This window comes from Phacochoerus africanus, chromosome 6 (genome assembly GCF_016906955.1).
Source record: "Phacochoerus africanus isolate WHEZ1 chromosome 6, ROS_Pafr_v1, whole genome shotgun sequence".
In the NCBI taxonomy this organism is placed as follows: Eukaryota; Metazoa; Chordata; class Mammalia; order Artiodactyla; family Suidae; genus Phacochoerus; species Phacochoerus africanus.
The window spans coordinates 127,293,534-127,313,263 of record NC_062549.1 but is presented as its reverse complement, the minus strand read 5'-3'; the positions used below and the strand labels follow the sequence as shown (position 1 = coordinate 127,313,263).

The window sequence follows — 19,730 nt, the reverse complement described above, 5'->3', positions numbered from 1 at the left end:
TTAATTCTTCTAGCGGACCAGGGGCATTTGATGTTTGCTCAGGAAGAACAATTTCTGATGATGCTTCACGAGAGAGGATTGGCTTTCTCGCTGGTTTTCAGTCATGTACAGAGGACTCTTATAGCAAGGGTACCATTGCTACCCCTTACCACCGAGAGAATTCATGAATTCAACAATCTAAGTTTTGAAGTTCTGGCACAGCAGGTTAAGGATCTGGCGTTGGCCCTGCAGCAGCTTGAGTCACTGCTGTGGCTCGGCTTCAGTCCCTGGCCCAGGAACTTCCACATGCCTCGGGCACAGCTAAAAAATAATAATAAAAATAATAATTCTGAGTTTTAATCAGCCCATCCCTTCAATCCCTTAGATTTCTTCCCCCAAGGACATTGACTCCATGCCTCAGAGGTGGAAAGTATGATTTTTTTTTCCTTCTTCTTTTCCTATGGCTCTTGGGGAAATGGACACCCAATTAAAACAGACTTTTCACTTAGCCCTTGTGTTTATTAAGAAACATCTTAGGAGTTCCCGTCGTGGCGCAGTGGTTAAGGAATCCAACTAGGAACCATGAGGTTGCGGGTTCGGTCCCTGCCCTTGCTCAGTGGGTTAACGATCCGGCGTTGCCGTGAGCTGTGGTGTAGGTTGCAGACGCGGCTCGGATCCCGCGTTGCTGTGGCTCTGGCGTAGGCCGGTGGCTGCAGCTCCAATTCAACCCCTAGCCTGGGAACTTCCATATGCCATGGGAGCGGCCCAAAGAAATAGCAACAACAACAACAACAACAAAAACAAAAGACAAAAAAAAGAAACATCTTAAAAGTTGGCTGTTTTCTTTACACGGCTCTCTCTCTCCCACTCTTCTTTGTTAACCGTCTGGGTCTGAACGTCCTCCATCCGCAGGGGGTTACTTCCTGACCCTCATATACCTTTTCAACAGCATCAGAGAAGGAAGAAACTGTGCCCGGCAGGCAGGAAATGCTGCCACACCCTTGCAGCTGGGCTTTCCCATTTCCCGTGGAGACAGGGACTTGTTTGTGCGGTGGGAGGGAAGCTGTGGTGGGGGTGCTCAGGGGTGCGTCTGTTTTCAGCTCCAGCGGCGATCGCCCCCAAACACGCGTGTGTTGGACTCAGAGACCAGCAGGCGGAGAGGTCTGCTGAGATGAACGCCTCTCCACCTTCGCCCTTTTAGAAACGTCTTCCCCGTTTTTTCAGCTCCTTTTCTTTCTCACCAGGATTTCTGGGTACTTACAGTATTTCCCGTGTTAGCCTTGAAACAAAATCTGCATCCTCAGAGTTAATCCTCTCCCTGCTGAGGGGAACGCTCACCTCTCTTGAGGAGAGAGGCTTTGTCTTCTAGCCTCTTGTTTCTGAGAGAACAGGATGAATTCGCTTTGCCCGTTAACTGAGAACTTAGGGAAGCTAATGCCCTTCCATTTCCATCCCTTTTCCCGGGGGACATGGGTCTCCCCCAGAAAGGAGTAGCGACACCCCGTCTTTTTAACCTTTTCCCTTGCTCTTCCCCAGTGCAGCCCTTGGCTTCTGTCTCTGGAACCCGTGAGGTCCGGCCTTCCCCTCCCCCTAAAACCCATCCAAATCCAGCCGCTCCGAGGCGAACATGAAGTTGCCTGACTCCTTGAATCCTCCTCGGCTCCCTGCAAGCCTTAGCTTTTATTGCACTTACCCTGGATGTGTAGACAGCGTGTTGCACTCGTTCTCAGGCTAGGGCTTGAATCCGAGCGACAGCTGCCGGCCTACACCACAGCTCACGGCAACACCTGATCCTTAGCCCAGGGAGTGAGGCTGGAGACTGAAACCACATCCTCTTGGATCCTAGTCAGGTCCTTAACCTGCTGGGCCACAGTGGGAACTCCCTGTTTGACTTTTCACATAGCTGTCTATGTCTCTCCAACAAGAACGTAAGCGCTTTTAGAACAGTGAACACTGGTTTTGCCTCCCTGATTTTCCTGTGCTGGTTAGCAAAAAGCAGATGTTGGAAAAGTCTTAGTTAGTAAAGGAAAGGGTGTCCTTCTGCGTCTGAACGAGCCCTGGGGAGTAGGTCTTGGGATCCGCTTCTTGCAAGGTCATTCTTCGATCCGCAGAGATAACGTGTTTTGTTCCCTCAGAACAAAGAACAAATCTAGATGATCTCCTTCGGGGTCCAAGCCTTTGCCACCAGCTGTATTTGAATAACCAAGTCAAAGCCCCACCTTTTAAAGGAACAGGCCGCAATCGAAAGGATACGCCCGGAACACAGGGTAACCTATTAGAATGAGGCCTGCTCTTTTATCATATGCAGCAAATTTTCTCACTTCTTTCAGCGGTAAGATAGTCAAATCTATGACTTAATTGTTGAGGTTATAGGAAAATAAGTACCCTCATCTGCTGTTAGGGAGCGATGTGTAAAGAAATTAAGCCTTTTCTTGGGAGGGAGAGGACTCGGACAGGACAGATTTACCTTGTGTGGTACGCCCTAAGCATGTTGATTCTTTTTTATTCCTTTCTTTTTTCTTTTTTTGCTCTTTTAGGGCTGCACCTGAAGCATTTGGAAGTTCCCAGGCTAGGGGTCAAATCAGAGCTGCAGCTGCCAGCCCACACCACAGCCACAGCCACACCAGATCCAAGCCTCATCTGCAACCTACCCCACAATGCTGCATCCTTAACCCACTGAGTGAGGCCAGGGATCAAACTCACATCCTCACGGGTCCTAGTCTGGTTCTTAACTCTGCAATGTTGGTTCTTCATAATAGGTGTCTAGGGACTCCTTTTTATATTCCAACACACTCTGTCTCTCCTAAACAGATAGCAAAGCAAGAGTTACACGTGAAAGCACTCCCTCTGTTCACCATGTACAGCCATGATAAGGTAAAAAAGAGACACCAAAAAAATATATGCACACATGGACTCAGAAACAAGATAAACACTTCCGTGGAGCAGAGTGGGGCTGAAGCAGTGGCTGGGCTCCCATCCAAATGCAGGCTGTAGCGGCCAGCAGCTCAGCGCCTGCCAGTAAAGGAACTAAAAATGCGCCAAGCAAGATAAGAACCTGGAGCCTGGTCACTGTTTGTAGCCCAAGGCCCTCGCTCCTAAAAGGAAGTTAAAAAGAATGGCCTTTAACTGGCAGCAGGAGCTGGTGCTGCAGAGGAAACTGTGTATCTAGGGCGCCTCCCCAACCAGGAACTGAGTCAGCCTCCCCCATCTCGCCGCCTGGACCTGCGAGATCCTGACATCACAGTGAAACTCCGAAACATCTTGACAAGTCCTCTGCGGGACAGGGGCCTGGGTGGGGTGCAAGAAACCGCAAAAGAGCACACGATGGAGAACCACTCACTCTGCTGGACGTGAAACTAAGCTTCGAGACTAACCATGGAGTTAACTATATTCACTAAAAATACACATTTTTAAAAAAAATTAAAAAGCAGAAAAAATAAGTAGAGGGGTCAAAGAGAGAAAGACAAAACCTTAAAAAGCAGGCAGCTATGACGTAAAGACAAGTGGATGTAAAACACTTAGAAATCGTGGAAATAAAAAGGCCACTGAGTTTTAACCTGTCAGCAGGTAGAATAAAAGACTGTTCTCAGTTGCAGGAAGAAGAATGAATTAGACGAGCGTCCTGAGTTACGCAGAACAGGACTCAGAGAGCCACAGGGGTTAAAAAGCATCCCCCACCCCATGGAAGCTGAGTTGAGAGACTCTAACATACATTTAATAGGAATCACAGGAAAAACAGAAGAAATGATGAGGCAATTTTTGAGACAAAGAGATTTTGCGAAAATTTTCCCAAATTGAAGGAAGCCCTTAGCTATAGACAGTGAGCGGTATTAATCTACTACCATTTAAGATTAAACTGAAACCAGGAGTCCCCTTGTGGCTCAGCTGTAACGAACCCAACTAGTATCCATGAGGACGCAGGTTGGATCCCTGGCCTTGCTCAGTAGGTTAAGCATTGCCAAGAGCTGTGGTGTAGGTTGCAGACACAGCTTGGATCCCACGTGGCCATGGCTGTGGTGTAGGCCGGCAGCTGCAGCTCCGGTTTGACCCCTAGCCTGAGAACCTCCACATACCCTGGGTATGGCTCTAAAAAGAAAAAGAAAAAAAAAAAGTTATTGGAAGAGGGGGGGTAGGGATTCCAAAAAGCGTTAAATGTATACCTTTTAAGAAATCATAGCTAACCTTTATTATAGAAATATCATCTACACCTTCTCAACCAGCCGAGGCAGGATGGAAACTACAAGATGTGGAAAATATTATCAAAGCACAGAAAAGTAGGAAGGAGGAAGACAAGGTAACGTAAAAATTGAAATATGGAAATAAATCCAAATATTAATAAATTTCCAAAGCTGAGGGAGGGCAACAAAATGTAATAGATTAAGTTCACTTGTAAGAAGGAAGAGGTGATTCATTTGTATCTTTTCAATGTCCTTGAAACAAACACCTAAAAAAAAAATAAAATCACAAAGGTGCAAAATAGAGATGAAGGAAAGATATTAAAAAAAAACAAAAAAGCTGATGCAGCTTTGTTAATATTAGCAGTTAGGCCACCCATCTTCAAGAATGCAGCCTTTACCAAAACAGAGCATAAATTTGAATTTTAAAACGTGCATAAATTCTTGTAACCCGTGCATAGGATGCAAAAGAATCTCAACACCCCACGGAATGCCTGGTACTGAACCTTTGCACTGAACCTCTGACAAGCACCCATCTGTTCTCTGGCCTGGTTTTCAGAATGCCATGTGGAAGTCAGGCAGCGTGCAATTTTTTGAGAGTGGCACTGGTTTTGAATTTAAAAATTGCCTAGAAACCCATCATCACTGGAATGTTTTTAATAAATTCTAGCATATCCGCACCATGAGTTATCATGGTCCTTAGAAGGAAGTAGGTATGTGCCGGTGTGTGAGGGCCTCCAAGACATACCGTCGGCTTGAAAAACACAAGGTGCAGGAACAGTTCCCTGAGTAGGAGTCCATGTGTTTCTCTGTCCTATCTATGTAAAGGCACAGACGTGGATCCGGAGGCATAGGCACCAGGCTCCTTAGGGCCTCCTGAGGGATGGCAGGAGAGCAGGTCAGGTGAAAGGAGAATACTCCCTGTAGAATTAAGCATGTCCTCTTAAAAAAAGATTTGTAATAGCAAAAGATAAAATGTTTAGGCATAACGTGACAATAAATGTCCAAAATCTATTTGAGGAAAGCTACGAAACACTCTTGGGAGACACAAAATTAGATGCGAATAAGTGGAAACACACCATGGAGAGGAAGCATCCACACATAAAGACGTCAGCGCTTCTCCCATTAATTTATAAATGTAATGTAATCCCAATAAAAATATCACCAAAGTATTTCTTCTTCCGGATCTAGCCCATAAAGTTGATGATGAAGTCCATTGTGAAAGATAAGCATGAATTGGAGCACCTACAACCCTCACGACTGATTTAGTTGTTTGTTTCCTGGGCTTTTGACCTTGAACGGAGTGTTGCCCTGGGGGGTCTCGAACTTGATAGCTGACGTGGCAGCTACTCCACAGGGGGTGCCTTTTGCTGAGGCACATTCAGAACTTCTCAGCATTTTGTTGCACACGTCCTGCACCCCCCCCCCCCCACTGATGTCGTTTATGTCCCCTGCATGTAATAGATAAGCTGGCCCTTGTTTGTGCTGCTCTATCTTTGTTTTTTCAAGCGCTCTCTCTGAAGCTAAGTGGTTTGGTTTGGTTTGGTTCTGCTTGGTATTGTTTTAACCTCAGCCTTGTAGTGTCTCATTCATGCACATGTGATACTGTTTCAACATGTTACCACAGGGCCCTGCTGCTTCTCACTCCAGTGCTTATCAGGAAACTACCTAAATTAAGGAGATCTTATTTTTACATTATAATAATGGGTGTTATGATTCTAACAAAGGGAGTAAGAGTCAAATAAGCACCCATCAAATATGTATCATCCAAAGATAAAGGGGAACATAGGTGATTTAAAATTGTGAAAACTACTATTAAAAAGCCCTAATTTTACATTGACCTTGCAGAGTATTTCAGTATGGGATAAAGTGTGTACATACGCCACCTAAAAATGCAGCTCTTTGAAAAGCAAGCCCTCTTACAGTGTTGGTAGGAAGGTAAGTTGTTGCAGGCGCTACGGAGAACAGTATGGAGGTCTCCAAAAAACTAAAAATGGAGTTGCCATGTGATCCAGCAATCCCACTCCGGGGTGTGTACTCAGACGAAACTCTAATTCAAAAAGATACATGCATCCCTATGTTTAAAGCAGCATTGTTTACAATAGCCAAGGAATGGAAACAACCTAAATGTCCATCGACATATGAATGGGTAGAGGAGATGTGGTATACACACACACACACACACACACACAATGGAATATTACTCAGCCATTTAAAAGAGTGAAATAATGCCATTTTCAGCCACATGGATGGACCTAGAGATTATCATAGTAAGTGAAGTAAGTCAGAAAGAGAAAAACAAATGCTATGCGATATGTGGAATCTAAAAGACAACAAAAAAATCAACATATCTGTAAAACAATAACAGTCTTGCAGATATAGAGAACAGACTTGTGGTTGCCAAGGGGGCAGAGGAGGGGGAGGAAAGGGTTGAGAGTTTGGAACTAGCGGAGGAAAACTATTATATGTACGATGGATAAACAACAAGGCCCTACTGTACGTCACAGAGAACTGTATTCAGTATCCTCTGACAAACCATGATGGAAAAGAATGTGAACAGGACATATATATATATATATCTGTACTTTTCTGTACAGCAGAAATTAACACAACATTGAAAATCAGCTGCACGTCAATGAAATTTTTAAAAATGCGTCTCATTGCTAGTATAAACTTCACAGGTGCAATTTTAAATATTTGATGTATTTTCCTAGATCTGAACAGCATTCCAGGGCATAGTTTGGATGAGTTATTTCCTTTTTTAAGGAAACTTGAATTTTACTTTCTATTTAAAGCACCCCCTATAAAAAGTAAAAGCAAGAAACTCAGTTTATTTCATTGACGTTAGAATTTTTCCCTGAAAACAGCTGCTGTGTTACCTCAAAATAGTTTGCGAATGAGATTCATAAATCCAAATTTTAGTGAGCCCATTTCTTCAATTCCTGCAACCCTGTGTTTCTTTTCCAGAAATGTTACTTAGATACTATCGCAGTCACGGAACAATTTTACATGATTATTTTTATTCCTCCAGGGACTCTAGTTGTAAAGTCTTGAGGAGCGCTGTATGTTTTTTGGTTACCTAGATGTCAGCTGCTCCTTAGGACCTAGAGGATACTGGATGAAATTCCAGTCCGTGGCCTCTCTTAGTTGTGGCAGACTCCTGGAAGAATTATGTTCTCAGGGTCCCAGTTCCTGCTTCCATGGAAACAGTTTAGATTATGGATTTTTACCATCCCAGGCAAAGCCTCCTTGTTCAGTTTTGATCCAAGTATGAAATGTAGTCCTTTTTCTGCTGCGATTCCTACAAAATTCATTTACAGAAGGTGTGAATATACACATGCATGTGCACGCGTGGGGGGGGGGGATTTTACCAAAGTTTTCGGGAAGACAGAAAGGTGTTTACATCTCAGAGTAGAAATAATGAATGTATACTCCAGCTTCCTACCATGTCACTTGACCTCCTTCCTTCGACGCCAGCCCCTCTCTGCTCTGCAGGCTCACCCCTCCCACCTCCAACCCTGTTCATCCCTGTAGCGAGGAGCTGGTCCATCCCTATAGCGAGGAGCTGGTCCATCCCTATAGTGAGGAGCTGGTCCATCCCTGTACAGAGGAGCTGGCCCATCCCTATAGCGAGGAGCTGGTCCATCCCTGTACAGAGGAGCTGGCCCATCCCTATAGCGAGGAGCTGGTCCATCCCTGTACAGAGAAGCTGGTCCATCCCTGTAAAGAGGAGCTGGTCCATCCCTATAGTGAGGAGCTGGCCCATCCCTATAGTGAGGAGCTGGTCCATCCCTGCACAGAGGAGCTGGTCCATCCCTGCACAGAGGAGCTGGTCCATCCCTGCACAGAGGAGCTGGTCCATCCCTATAGCGAGGAGCTGGTCCATCCCTGTACAGAGGAGCTGGTCCATCCCTGCACAGAGGAGCTGGCGTAGCCCTCTTTGTTGCCTGTCTCCACCTGATCTTTGCCCTCGGTGACTCACCTCCTCCTGTGTCTCTCCGTTCCCAGACGAATTTGGGAATTCTCTTTAACGTAGATGGTGTCATTCAACATTTCATATTTACTTTTAGGAAAGTGACTTTCTCTCCTGGCTGTGTTTTGGGTCAGAACCTCCCGTTCGTCTTGCTTTTAACTGGCTTCTCTTCTCCATCCTCATCTCTTTCCCTCATTCTCACCCCCTCCCTGGGCAGACATTCCATGCAGCTCTAGGCTCAATGTATTTTCCTCTAAAGGCAGTCTGAGAGTTTACCCAAAAGAAAAGGACGGAATTCCTCCGCTTTGGGACGTGTGTGAATGACCTGGCAGGGATGCTCTGAGCCTCAGGGTTTGGTAGAACGGGATGGGATCGAGGGCTTTCTCCCTGCCCTCACCCCAAACATGCCCCCCCTTAGTCCTGCACCAGCAGCCTGGAACTTACCATTTGAAATCTGTTTGGCAGCCTTTGTTTAAGGCTTGTTTTATCATCTAATCTTTAAATTTCTAGGAAAAGGTAAAGAAAAGTGAGGACTAGGTTTAAGTAGACAAAAGCTTCTCCAAAGAGCAGGAAAAGGAAACAAAAACTTTCAAGTTCTTACAACTTGCTACTAACAAAGATACCACAAAAACACCCTTTACCCTTCCTTTTAAGAGGAAGCTGGTCTGCCTTATGTTTCTGTCCTCTTTCTCTTTTGGACTATTCCTTCAAAAATACAGATGCTCCTCCCAGTTCTTCTCCGTATTCAGAAACACTGTGTCTATTAACCACGAGAGGTAACCGCCTTCCTCTCACCTGTGACTGTTTCCCTCTTGAAGTCCTCACACTCTTTGCTTTTGGACCCCGTGACCTGCCCTCTTCCTTTTTATAGTCCTGGGCCAACAACCTGCCATTGCATTCTTGGGGAATTCTACTCCGAGCTGCATCTCTGCTGGAACCCTCTTATGATGTGTTGTCTCTGCAGCATGAGCAGCTATTGTTCTTAGTGACTGCATCCCAGTATCTTCCTTCTACTCTCTGCTTGCTTCTAAGTAGTTAGCTTCTGGAAAAGTAAATTATTCTCTTGACCTTCCTGGGACTTAAATAGACACCTTTTAAAAATTACATCTTCATGAAGATTGAAAGAGACATATGACACCCATAGTCTGAAAGGAACTTCTGGAAATTGCCTATGAATTACCCTCCTAGGTTGGTCTGTTCTCTTAAAGCATCATAGCAGAAGTTTGGAGAAATTAAGCGACTGTCTGGAGTGATGGAAACATGTCAGTCCGCTCTGCTGCTTCCTGGCTGCACGAACATGGGCAAGTTACTGGACTTCTCTGAACCTTAGTTGGGTTCTTCTGTAGAATGGAGGGAAAATGACCTCCGTCTCTAGCATGGCAGATGCTAGCCAATCAGGTGCTTTTGTCAGAATGTCAAAAGTCATCCCACAAGCCAGGGGAGCAGAAGCAGGATTTCAGCCCATGCTCGCCCTCCGCTGGGCCCCCTGGCACAGGGCATCACCTGAAACCTTCTGCAGCAGCCAAGTCCAGAGGTCTCTCACCTTCCCTGGGAGCAGCAAGCCCGGGGTAGAGCTGGACAGAGGGCAGTCATGGGGCCACCTGGATGCGGGGCAGGGATTTGGCGCCCCCAGAAGGCGTCTGCCTTTTTACCTGCGTTCATACCACTGCATCTCTGTTTTCATCGCACCATCAACAACGTCCTGTTAACAAAGCAGCTCAAGGTGTCGCTCTCGGAGAAGGTGCCCGGGGACGCTCTCCTGTCCACGCTGGACTCGACTCCCTGCCTTCTGCCGACTTCACAGGTTATTGCGGCGTTCAGTGAGGCCCTGAGTGGGAAAGGATCTAGAACATGATTCCAAACACTGAATTTCTTTCTTCCTCTCTTTGATATTTCTCCAGGAAAGGCTGCTGTCTGTCTAGCCTTTCTCCTACTATTGTCTATTCCAGGAGTTTCCAAGGTAGTGGGTGGGACCCCCAAGAAGTAGAAAGGCTGCCCCATTGAAATATGAAATTAACATGAAAACTTTTATGTATGGGTTTGGTTTTTGGTTTTGGGGTTTGTTTGTTTGTTTTTTGTCTTTTTTTTTTTTTTTCAAGGGCCATACCTTTGGCATATGGAAGTTCCCAGGCTACGGGTCGGATCAGAGCTATGGCTGTCGGCCTACACCAACAGCCATGGCGACTCAGGATCCGAGCCACATCTGTGACCTACACCACAGCTCATGGCAATGGCAGATCCTTTAACCCACTAAGCTAGGCCAGGGATCCAACTTGCATCCTCATGGATACTAGTCACGTTCTTAACCTGCTGAGCCACAACAGGAACTCCCGATTTATGTTTATTTTAAACTTCAAGGAAAAAGACATCAAGCTTTCTAATACTTGACATATGGATTGGCAGTACTTTATGGAGAGAATTACGCCTACATCAATGTAGGCATGTTTAACATTTTTTCCTCTGATGTAGGCAAGTGCGAAAGGTGTTTGAGGACATTCTCAGCCCTCTGTCGTCACTGAACTCTCTGAATGCAGTCACGTTTTTCCTTCTTCCCTGCCTTCTTTTGATTTACATAGTAAGGAGTAGTCTCCTGTTATATATGCCAAGATGGAGCCTTTATAAATCTTTATAAATGAAACTTCCTGTCTCGCCCTAACCTCATTCTTTCATTGTTATCTGCATAGCATATGGGAGGAGCGCAGCTTCTTCCCTAAAACATGCATAATTTATAGAAGGTAACTTGTTACTTAGGTTAAAGTCAAACGGGGACCGTTTTGGTTCAGTCCTAGAACTCCGGGGAAATAAAATAAGAATGTGGGCTCTGGGTCCAGGTGGCCTGGCCTAGATAACATTAAACAAGTTATTCAAGCTTTTTTCTGTGCCTTGGTCTCCTCGTCTGTGAAATACCAAGGGCACCTGCCTCATCAGGTCAGGCTGACAATTAAAATCATTAATGTCCACGACATTATTGGACGAAGGTTGCATATTAAGCACAACAGAAAGTGTACTGCTGTCACTGCTCTAATCAGCATCCTTCTCTTCATCTCTCGCAGAGGTATGGTCCACGCCCAGACTTAGCAACTCTGAACTCAAAGGACCAGAGTCAGGACTCATTCACTTTCTCAGCAAATATATGCTGAGGTCCCTACACCCCAGACGCTCTACTACCCTGGATGCCCCGCAGCATTGTCAGACCTTGTGCGTCTCTCTAGGGGGCTGTATCTGCTGTGTCGCCAGCTTGAGGTCACAGTCCCATGCCATAGCCGTCCTTTTGTAATAGATTCAGTTTCTACTTCAAGCAATCAATATAAAGGACTTTGCCATTGCAAAATCATTAAACACTATGGCTCTCCAGCCATTTGACATGTGAAAGTACAAGTAGACTTTCCCACATTATTAATTCCATGTCATTGCTGTTTCCTGCGGATTATTCTTTATTGGAACCGTGTGCTCATTGTTCAGATAATTCCACTTACGTGTGCTTTTTCCTGGGAAGCTTCCTCCGGGCGGATTCAAGGTGGATTTCACCTCATCCTACCTCACCTGCAGAAAGGACACGTCCTCTCTTACGCAAAATGCAATCTTATGGGACTGCTGGACATTCTTGGGGCTTAATATTCTTTTCAACAAATTGAAGCATTGGTGGAGGGATAGAAGTTGATGTAAGATTTTGTGTGAAAAGCAGCAAGTTTAGACATAACTATTTTATTTTCGAACACTTCTGTATGCTTTTTTTTTTCTTTTTTTCTTTTTAGGGCTGCTCCTGCAAGCATATGGAGGTACCCAGGCTAGAGGTCGAATCAGAGCTGTAGCTGCTGGCCTACGCTACAGCCACAGCAACACCAGCTCCCAGCCGCGTCTTCAACCTACACCACAGCTCATGGCAACACTGGATCCTTAACCCACTGAGCGAGACCAGGGATCAAACCCACATCCTCATGGACCTTTCGTTGGGTTCTTAACCTGCTGAGCCACAGTGGGAACTCCCATTTCTATAATCTTTCATCTCTTGAAAAAGAAACAGTTTTTACAAATGCTTAGTAAATTCTCATTCTAGGAGTTGCGTTGCTGTGGCTCTGGCATCGGCCAGCGGCTACGGCTCCGATTCGACCCCTAGCCTGGGAACCTCCATATGCCGTGGGAGGGGCCCAAGAAATGGCAAAACAAACAAACAAACAAACAAAATTCCCATTCTATTAAAGCCGTTCCATGTTCATCCATGCACATCTAGGTTCTGGGTAGAGAGGAAAGAGGAAACGGCAAAGACAGACATTTCTCCCGTATTTCCCTTCTTCGAACGCTTTTACTTCTCATACACAAGCAAACATAATCTTGGGAGGCTTCCAAGTCCAGACCGAGTCTGATAAGCGACTATACATCGCAGACCAATGCCTGCTGGTCCCGGGCTTCAGTGAGCGGGAGAAATGCACATTTTTAAACGTGCATGAATGGTCTTCAGATACGCACCGTGTCGTGCATTGCTCTGCGTCCCAAGAAAACTTTTCGTCTTGTGTGTCCTTAAGTTAGACGCGAGGCGCAGAGGTCCGCCTTTCGTTTTTCCAACACGTGGGCGAAGAAGGAACATCTCGGTGCCGGAACGGAGTGTTGTATGCCGCAGGCAGAGGAAATGGACGTTTATTGGACGTTATTGCTCCTTTCTCCGCACTAATGCCATTACGCCAGCTCTCGGAGTCATGTAATTTGAAAATATGATTTCTGTGTTCCAGGTCATGCAAGACAAGATCATCTGCCTGCCGAAAAGAGTGCAGCCTTCTCAGAACCACGCTTCCGTCTCCAACGTCTCGCAGGCGGCGGCCAGCCCCACCCCGCTGCCGCCCCCGAAGCCGGCGCCGACTCACCCGGTCACGGTGGAGATGAAAGGCCTGAAGACGGACCTGGACCTCCAGCAGTACAGCTTCATCAACCAGATGTGCTACGAGCGCGCCCTGCACTGGTACGCCAAGTACTTCCCGTACCTCGTCCTCATCCACACGCTGGTCTTCATGCTCTGCAGCAACTTCTGGTTCAAGTTCCCCGGCTCGAGCTCCAAGATCGAACACTTCATCTCCATCCTGGGCAAGTGCTTCGACTCCCCCTGGACCACCCGCGCGTTGTCGGAAGTGTCCGGGGAGGACTCGGAGGAAAAGGACAGCAGAAAGAACAACATGAGCAGGTCCACCACCACCCAGTCGGGCCCCGAAGGCAGCCTGGTCAACTCGCAGTCGTTAAAGTCCATCCCTGAGAAGTTCGTGGTGGACAAGTCCACCGCGGGGGCTCTGGACAAGAAGGAGGGCGAGCAAGCCAAGGCTTTGTTCGAGAAGGTGAAGAAGTTCCGGCTGCACGTGGAAGAGGGCGACATCCTGTACGCCATGTATGTCCGCCAGACGGTCCTGAAGGTGATCAAGTTCCTGATCATCATTGCCTACAACAGCGCCCTGGTTTCCAAGGTCCAGTTCACCGTGGACTGCGACGTGGACATCCAGGACATGACCGGATATAAAAACTTCTCCTGCAACCACACGATGGCGCACCTGTTCTCGAAGCTCTCCTTCTGCTACCTGTGCTTCGTCAGCATCTACGGCCTGACGTGCCTTTACACCTTGTACTGGCTCTTCTACCGCTCGCTGCGGGAGTACTCCTTCGAGTACGTCCGCCAGGAGACCGGCATTGACGACATTCCCGACGTGAAAAACGACTTTGCCTTCATGCTGCACATGATCGACCAGTATGACCCTCTGTACTCCAAGAGGTTCGCCGTCTTCCTGTCGGAAGTGAGCGAGAACAAACTGAAGCAGCTGAACCTCAATAACGAGTGGACGCCCGATAAGCTGCGGCAGAAGCTGCAGACCAACGCCCAGAGCCGCCTGGAGCTGCCCCTGGTCATGCTGTCCGGCCTGCCCGACACGGTGTTCGAAATCACCGAGCTGCAGGCCCTCAAGCTGGAAATCATGAAGAACGTGATGATCCCGGCCACCGTGGCGCAGCTCGACAGCCTGCAGGAGCTCTCCCTGCACCAGTGCTCGGTCAAGATCCACAGCGCGGCGCTCTCCTTCCTGAAGGACAACCTCAAGGTCTTGAGCGTCAAGTTCGATGACATGAGGGAGCTGCCTCCCTGGATGTACGGGCTGCGGAGCCTGGAGGAGCTCTACCTGGTGGGCTCGCTCAGCCACGATATTTCCAAAAACGTCACCCTCGAGTCTCTGCGGGACCTCAAGAGCCTCAAGCTTCTCTCCATCAAGAGCAACGTCACCAAAATCCCGCAGGCCGTGGTGGACGTGGCCAGCCACCTGCAGAAGATGTGCGTCCACAACGACGGCACCAAGCTGGTGATGCTCAACAACCTGAAGAAGATGACCAACCTGACGGAGCTGGAGCTGGTCCACTGTGACCTGGAGCGCATCCCGCACGCCGTGTTCAGCCTGCTCAGCCTCCAGGAGCTGGACCTCAAGGAGAACAATCTGAAGTCCATAGAGGAGATCGTGAGCTTCCAGCACCTGAGGAAGCTGACGGTGCTGAAACTGTGGCACAACAGCATCGCCTACATCCCGGAGCACATCAAGAAACTCACCAGCCTGGAGCGTCTGTCCTTCAGCCACAACAAAATAGAGGTGCTGCCTTCCCACCTCTTCCTGTGCAACAAAATCCGATACCTGGACCTGTCCTACAATGACATTCGCTTTATCCCGCCCGAAATCGGGGTTCTGCAGAGTTTACAGTATTTCTCCATCACTTGCAACAAAGTGGAGAGCCTTCCGGACGAACTCTACTTCTGCAAGAAGCTCAAAACACTCAAGATTGGGAAGAACAGCCTCTCGGTGCTTTCGCCGAAAATCGGAAACTTGCTGTTCCTTTCCTATTTAGACGTGAAGGGCAATCACTTTGAAATCCTGCCTCCGGAGCTGGGCGACTGCCGCGCGCTGAAGCGAGCCGGACTGGTGGTCGAGGAAGCTCTGTTTGAAACTCTGCCTTCTGACGTCCGGGAGCAAATGAAAACAGAGTAGCTTATTTTTGTTGAAAGCTTGACTGAAACATGCTTCTACCAAATACAGTATAAATAATTCGGGAAGCTTAACGCCTTTCCTAGTTTATGAATTTTTTTTCTTATTCACACGAAACAAAATGTACACAGGGATTGCGTGAGGCGTTTGTATTTTTTAATAAAAATTTAATTGTATTTTTTCAGTATTAATATTTTAAAGTTTTATTTGTGCTGGAACCTAATGTATCTCTTGTTGTTGTTGGCTACTGACAGAAACCGATGGTTCCATCTGGGGGTTTTGTTGTCGTTTTGGTTTTGTTTGTTGGTTTTGGTTTTGGTTTTCAGTTCCTTCTTGCGAAAGGGAGGGAGTTGTACGTTGCATGCTTTTTGGTATTTTTTAGATAGATGAGGATATTTTGCCAAGGTCCTTTTTAGCTCGTTGACACCTATACAGAGTCCTTATATTTGTTTCCATCGTATGTGTTCCAAGGAAGCTATGCTAGTTATTTTAACGCCAGCTGCCTTTTCCATTGGCCAAGTCCTTCATTCTACAGAAAATCCTTCTCTGGAGTGTAAATTCACAAAAGGGCACTGTCGTAGACTCTTATTTTCAAATTTCCCCCTTGCCGCCAACAGAACCCTATATACGTTATATTCTTTGAAATACCTGACAGCTCTTTATCCTTAGGCAAGGATTTGTCAGTGAGTAAAGATAATTATCTTCCAAGATCGGCTTCCTTGCATAGTTATTTATAGTTTAACAGATTTGCATGTTTACCAATATTTTAAAAGTACCACTTACGAAGGGAAGACAAAGGGTCCTCCCCTTTGATACCAGGATGGCTGTGTGGGAACGGGAGCCCCGCCTTAGAGAAACTAGCTTTATTTTAATTAAAGTAGTAATTGAATTTAAAAATCAGAATTAGAAGCCTGGTTTTTTAGTAATTTGATCATCTTTGATATCTTGATATTTGAATACATCTAATGGAAAAAATGCACTGCTAAAGCACTCCGTGAACGAGCTGGGTGTGCTGTGCCCCTGCGCGGGGTGGCGGTGGTGACGTACCGAACGTCTGCCTGTCACGCAAAATAATCGGCCTCTATGTACATATACTTATGGAGCTCTCTCGAGCCTGCCCGTGCTGAAAATGCCAGTGATGCAAAGCACAGAAGCTCTCTTTGGCTTAAAAGAAGTATCTCATCTAAAATGGTTCTATTACCTTTTTTTTTTTTTTTTTTTTAAGGGTGAATAAATTGCTCAGTACATGTCACTTAGGAGTAGCTTTTGCCCGGTGGTCAGCAGAAGTTTCATTTCCCTCTCTCTATTTAAAAATCCAACATGGTATATGGGTCTTGGGCAAATTGTTTTCACTGACTCTTAAGCTGCGTGGAACAGGAAAATGAAAGCACTACCTGTGCCCTCGACCCAGGACCAATACTCCTGTCACGGGAATTTGGTTTTATGCTCCAACTTCACATGGACTGTCTTTGGAGCCCTGGTCTGATCTAAGGAAGTTTTGCGACCTAGCAGAAAAAGCAGGGAAGTGGTTTGGGGTTTCAAAATGCTGCTTGTACATTTACTTCTCAATCCTGGTGGCTTTTTTGCGTAAAGCGACTTTGAGTCATACGTGGAACACAGCTGTAGGGACTGCTCAGCAGATCTCCGTACTTCAGTTGTGTTTTAAATGCTATGATACATCATGGGGTAAAAGATTTGAGAAAGAGATGCTTTTCGTTTATTTAAAAATTGAATCACGTAGACCAAAGTGCTTTGCTGTTTCTGCTCTACGGTCAAGTGTTAAAAGGTGATACCCTACCGCTGTGTGTTTATTTCAACCTGGAACTGAAACAATATGTTTAAAATAGCAACATGGTTATTTCTCATAGGATAAAAATATTCAATTCTAGAATGTTGTTAGATCTTGATCATGACCGATGTGCTGTATTTATAGCCCTACCTGTTTGAAACAAACAGACCAACCAAAACCTGAAAAACTGTCAGTGGCTGAGCATGACAAGAATACCCCTCTCCAGAGGTGAGCTTGGATAACTATTGGTGAAACACTGGGTGCACTATTTTTCTGGATAACATTTATAGTTGTTTTCTATATCCCCTTAAAAAAGGGATCTATTCAGGTTAAAAATCATATTTATGCTCAAGTCTTTATCTGGTGTCAACTCAGAATCTCATATGGGTTCATAACTGAAGTTAGTCACTAGCAATTAGGTCTTTGTGACAATTTACTCAACATGCCAAAAGAATTTGACTTTCTTTCTTCATTATTTCACAGGCTGACCCCCAACCTAAGTTCTAAACAACGTCCAATAAATGACTAGAGTTCTGACTTCATGTTTTAACCAGGAAGGAAACTTCATAGATGTTTCTATTAGATTTTATAAAAATCCAGAATACTCGAACTTCATCTTGAGTCGAGGTTTTCTGACTCTGGCCCTTTTAATATTGTATATCTTTTGTTCACATTCCTAAGTAAACAGCATTTAATTACTCTTTAGCCTTTAAATGGGAAACTCAGGTAAATGAACTGCTGACTTTTCTAAAGTTCTTTAATGAATCAACTCAGTGTTAAAGGGATTTTTCACCTGATCCCTTTCATGTCTTACAAGTGCTCTTGCTGAAAAGGGACAACTTGCTCTATTTATCCACCTTCTATAAGATTCATGCGAAACCGCTTATGTAAATATAAAAGCATCCTATGTACTCTTTAAATCCTACGGCTCCTGGACACCCATGGCGAGTATACCTTGGGGTCAGTTCTAATGGTGACGTGTAGAACAGACCATTGCCTGGTGATGGTCTGGCTGAGACAAAGCATCTACGTATATCCCAGTGGAACTCGCCTAAGACCACACCTCGGCAAACTAGATGTGTGTTGGTTTTCATGTTGTTTTGCTTCTGACACAGCACTTTTAACATCCATGTTCTTGATACAGTGAAACCTGTTACGGACGGACGCCTGTAGATGTGCTGGTTGTTCCCCCTTTCCCCTGTCTTGGGTTCCCATGCAGCTGTGATAATGGGTTCCAACGACTCACATGGCATCCCGGGCAGCAGGCACTGCTTTTTCAGCAAGGCTTGGAGAGAAGCCTGCTACGAGTATTCTGTCCAGTTAGAGGTGCCTCCTCATTTGCCTCTCAAGCCGTCTTTGTCGAGAGGTGCTGAAGCCACCTGGGATCCTCCTTGGGTTCCTTGGGATGAGGAAATTCTTGCAATATGCTCTCTTAACAATTTCTGCTTATAAGAAAGACAAGAAACAAATCTTTATACCTCTTGTTACCATTTCCCCCAAAAGTTTGTTACTATGTTCCTACTTCTAAGAAAACTCCCTTGTTAAGAAGTTTTATTTACTCTCTTCCTCATACCACACACCTGATCAACTGTAGTGATACATTTACTTAAACAGTCAACATCCATGAGAGCTGTCTTTGTGCAAACGGTCAGCAGGACTCAGCCGTGGCTAGATGAGATAAATGCCAAAACCCTTTCGAGCTGTGTCTAGAAACTAAATTAAGATTCAACGTACATTCTTCTGTGAATCCTGAATGGGATAAGGCCATGCAAGCAGTTCACATTTTTGGTAAGATCTCAGTAACTCAGGGTAGGTGGTGTTCCATCTCAAAAACAGCACAGTAACTAGCGAAAGGAATGCCTCCATGGCCTGTAAGATTGTCTCAGCTTTTTTTTTTTTTTTTTTTTTGTCTCTTCAGACACGTTATAAGTCACCCTGGTCAGTCTCAACTAGACCCGCACTGATTTTTCAGATTCAGGCCTCAGTGACATGCTTCTACTCTAATTTCACACCAGCGTTCCAAACTAGCTACCCCGTCTTCCTCCCTCTTCCCAGAGCCTCTCCCTGATAAAGGCAGCATCCTTAAATTCATTTTGGGGAGAGGGAAGAGGGTCTTCTCCCCACCCCCCCCGAAGGAATTTTTTTAATTAGAAGATTTTTTAAAGGGGTATACAGCTTTGAACAACTTCATTTCTCAGCCGTGTTAAACAATTCCTGTGTGTAGTTTTGAACGTGGTATAAATTTGCTTTCTACTGAATACCGGTCCCTCTCGCACCCAATTCTGCCTATTGAATGACTCTTTTTACCAGAGTTGCAACTCAATGCCTTATGTGTTCACTTCGTTTTCCTTCTGCTGCTTGTTTTCTCTCACTGAATGTGTTCAGATTGTGTCAAATGCTGGCAACACCTCTAAGACTTTTAAGGAAATGCTTGAACGTGGATTTGTCGTAATGTAAATTCATGATACAATGTCTTAATGTTATTTGGCTCTGTAGTACATCGGAACAGAAAATAACTTAAATAAAGTCATTTTTGTAATTTAAAAGCTGTCCCTTTCTTATTCGTGTGTAGAAGTCACATTTCCTTTTGCCTCTCTCTTGTGGTTTTGCATAGTCTGTTACTAAGTCTCCCTGCACGCTGCAGGAAATAGGCTGCATGCATCCTTTCACTGGTTTTTAGCCAGATTCCGCAATTGTGCCTAATTATTTCCTTCCTTAATTCTCTGTACTGCATCTACCCAAGGTGCCCCTAGAGTTTCATTTGGGTTCATTAGTGCCTTACTGTGTAATAGTGCAATTTATGTGCATTTGCCAGA

The 19,730-nt window shown here is 45.6% G+C and overlaps 1 protein-coding gene across 3 annotated transcripts in view; it reads left to right on the top strand.

The window, feature by feature from the left end:
- LRRC8C (leucine rich repeat containing 8 VRAC subunit C) overlaps positions 1-18,819 on the top strand; it is a 122,155-nt gene extending 103,336 nt beyond the window's left edge. For all 3 annotated transcript variants that reach the window (XM_047785347.1, XM_047785346.1, XM_047785348.1), the window contains one exon: positions 12,855-18,819. In XM_047785347.1, coding sequence (XP_047641303.1) covers positions 12,855-15,128 — 2,274 coding nt within the window. In that variant the 3' untranslated portion in view covers positions 15,129-18,819. The remainder of the gene's footprint in view (positions 1-12,854) is intronic.
- Positions 18,820-19,730: the final 911 nt, after the last annotated feature.